The sequence below is a fragment of the Bison bison genome, unplaced genomic scaffold (assembly GCF_000754665.1).
Source record: "Bison bison bison isolate TAMUID 2011002044 unplaced genomic scaffold, Bison_UMD1.0 scf7180017864309, whole genome shotgun sequence".
Lineage (NCBI taxonomy): Eukaryota > Metazoa > Chordata > Mammalia > Artiodactyla > Bovidae > Bison > Bison bison.
The window spans coordinates 9,020,384-9,022,387 of NW_011494881.1; the positions used below are offsets into that span (position 1 = coordinate 9,020,384).

The window sequence follows — 2,004 nt, forward strand, 5'->3', positions numbered from 1 at the left end:
GCCTGCCACCCTGCGTGTGGCCGCGGACTGGGTGGCGGGGGGCTGTCACGCCCAAGCCCGCCTGGCGGACCGGGTCACTGGCTCACGCCGAGTGGTCCCATTAGGGAAATGGCGCCCAGGCCCTTTCCACTCCGTTGCTCACCCAGGGTCTCCAGGGCGGGCTTCAACCGAAGGTCGATTTTGTGCTCCTCTTCAGCCTGCAGGAGTGGGGTCAGAGTCAGCATGTCCCTTCTCCTGGAGCTGGGAGTGGTTGGGCTCCAGGGACCTGACGAGGGCTCAGGTGTGGGACACTTACCTGCCTCCACAGGGGACGCCCCAGCTCGGGGGGCCCTGCGTCCACCTCGCAGGTCACCACGCACCCAGCCGGGGGAAGGGCCAAGGCCAACGCTAGGGCTGAGTAGCCTGTGAAAGTGCCTGGGAAAATGGACACGGACAGGCTCAGACCAGAGTAGGATGACAGCCCGGTGACTCCAGTCCCCGGTGTCCCCGGCCGTGTGCCTACCCAGGTCCAGTGCCTTCTTAGCCTTGATGAGGCGAGCCAGGTTGGCCAAGAGCTGGGCCTGTTCGCGGGTCATCATGGAATCCCCCTGTGGCTGCTCCAGGGTCAGCTGCGTCGAGGAAGGAGGAGGTCGCACTAGCTCTGCTAGTCACCCCTCTGCGCCCCCAAGTTTATAGTCCCAGGGGCGTGGCTGTGGGCGTGGCTCAAGGGCGGACCCTCCGAACGCTCACTGTGCCCGGCCTAGGGAGCCCGGAAGCCCAGAAAGGGACACTGCCGCAGTCCAAGGTCACACGGCCACGTGGGTGCCTCCCAGCCCAAGCTGGGCGCCCAGTCCCACTCTCGGCCCTGCTACCCAGCCGCAGGCTCCGCAGCGCCGGGTGCTCCCGTATGGAACGGCTCAGCAGATACTGCCACAGGGGGCTGTCCTCAGGCGGCAGCAGGCGCTTCTCTTGCCGGGATCGCCAAGGAGGGAACCATCTCCCTGCCGGGGAGGGGTGGTGCCGGGTCAGGGCCTGGGTCTCGAGTGCCAGGGGGTTAGTTAGCCTCAGCCGCAGTCAGCCTCGCTTCTGCGCCCGCCCGCCTCCCCTCGAGGCCTTTGCCTAGGGTACCGAAAGCCGGCGCTACTCACCCAGGAAGAGGCCGCTGGCGAAAGCAGCGCCCAGTGCGGCCGAGCCCAGGGCCAGCGCAGCGGGCACAGAGATTCGGGGCACTGGCTGGGTCATGGTGCGGGCCGGAGGCAGCTGGCGTCCAGGTTACTTGCGCTGGGGCTACTGGGACCGCCGCAAGACCCGCGGACCCTCGCGGCTCCGCCTTGCCGGGGCAGTGTCCTCGGAGCCGCGGTCTCGACCACCATCTGGCGGCCATATGGCCTTACTGCAAGCCCCCGCCCGAGGGGTTCTGGTGTCATCTGGTGGCCGTTTCAGCAACTGCGCCGGGCAGGGAGGAAGCACTACATCGGGTGTTTGGGTTTCTTCCTCCGACGCCAGAGGTCTAGAGGCCTAAGTCCCAGAGGAAAATTTGAAGTGGCTCAGATAGTAAAGAGTGTGCCTGCAATGCAGGAGACCCGGTTTCGATCCCTGGGTTGGGAAGATCCCCTGGAGAAGAAAATGGCAACCCACTCCAGTAATCTTGCCTGGAAAATCCCATGGATGTAGGAGCCTGGCAGGTACAGTTCATGAGGTCTCAGGGAGTCGGATTGAGCGACTCACTTTCACTTTCTGGCTATGCTTTTTCCTCATCGCTACCGTTTTTTTCTGAGAACCCCTTGGGGCATATGTGAGTGGGTGAGTAGACTGTCGGTATAATAGGATAGTAACAGGTACAAAATAATAGAAATTAAAGGAGCCCTGGGAGTGACTGAGAGAATCAAAGGAGGCCTCTTGGGGGAGGTCACCAAGGATGTCAGGTTGGAGGAGTGTGTGTCTGGGGGGTACACAACCATAGGAGGGGTTCAGGAGCCCTGGAGCAGGTCTGGTTGATGGGGTGCTGAGACAATATCCTTAGCT

At 63.0% G+C, this 2,004-nt stretch overlaps 1 protein-coding gene across 1 annotated transcript in view; it reads right to left on the reverse strand.

Moving 5' to 3' along the window:
* Positions 1 to 1,324, reverse strand: part of COMTD1 (catechol-O-methyltransferase domain containing 1) — a 2,849-nt gene extending 1,525 nt beyond the window's left edge. The window contains exons 1-5 of the mRNA XM_010852377.1: positions 1,128 to 1,324; positions 853 to 980; positions 503 to 608; positions 296 to 414; positions 143 to 197 (exon numbers count right to left, since the gene is read on the reverse strand). Of these exons, the coding sequence (XP_010850679.1) occupies positions 143 to 197; positions 296 to 414; positions 503 to 608; positions 853 to 980; positions 1,128 to 1,221 (502 nt within the window). The 5' untranslated portion in view covers positions 1,222 to 1,324. The remainder of the gene's footprint in view (positions 1 to 142; positions 198 to 295; positions 415 to 502; positions 609 to 852; positions 981 to 1,127) is intronic.
* Positions 1,325 to 2,004: the final 680 nt, after the last annotated feature.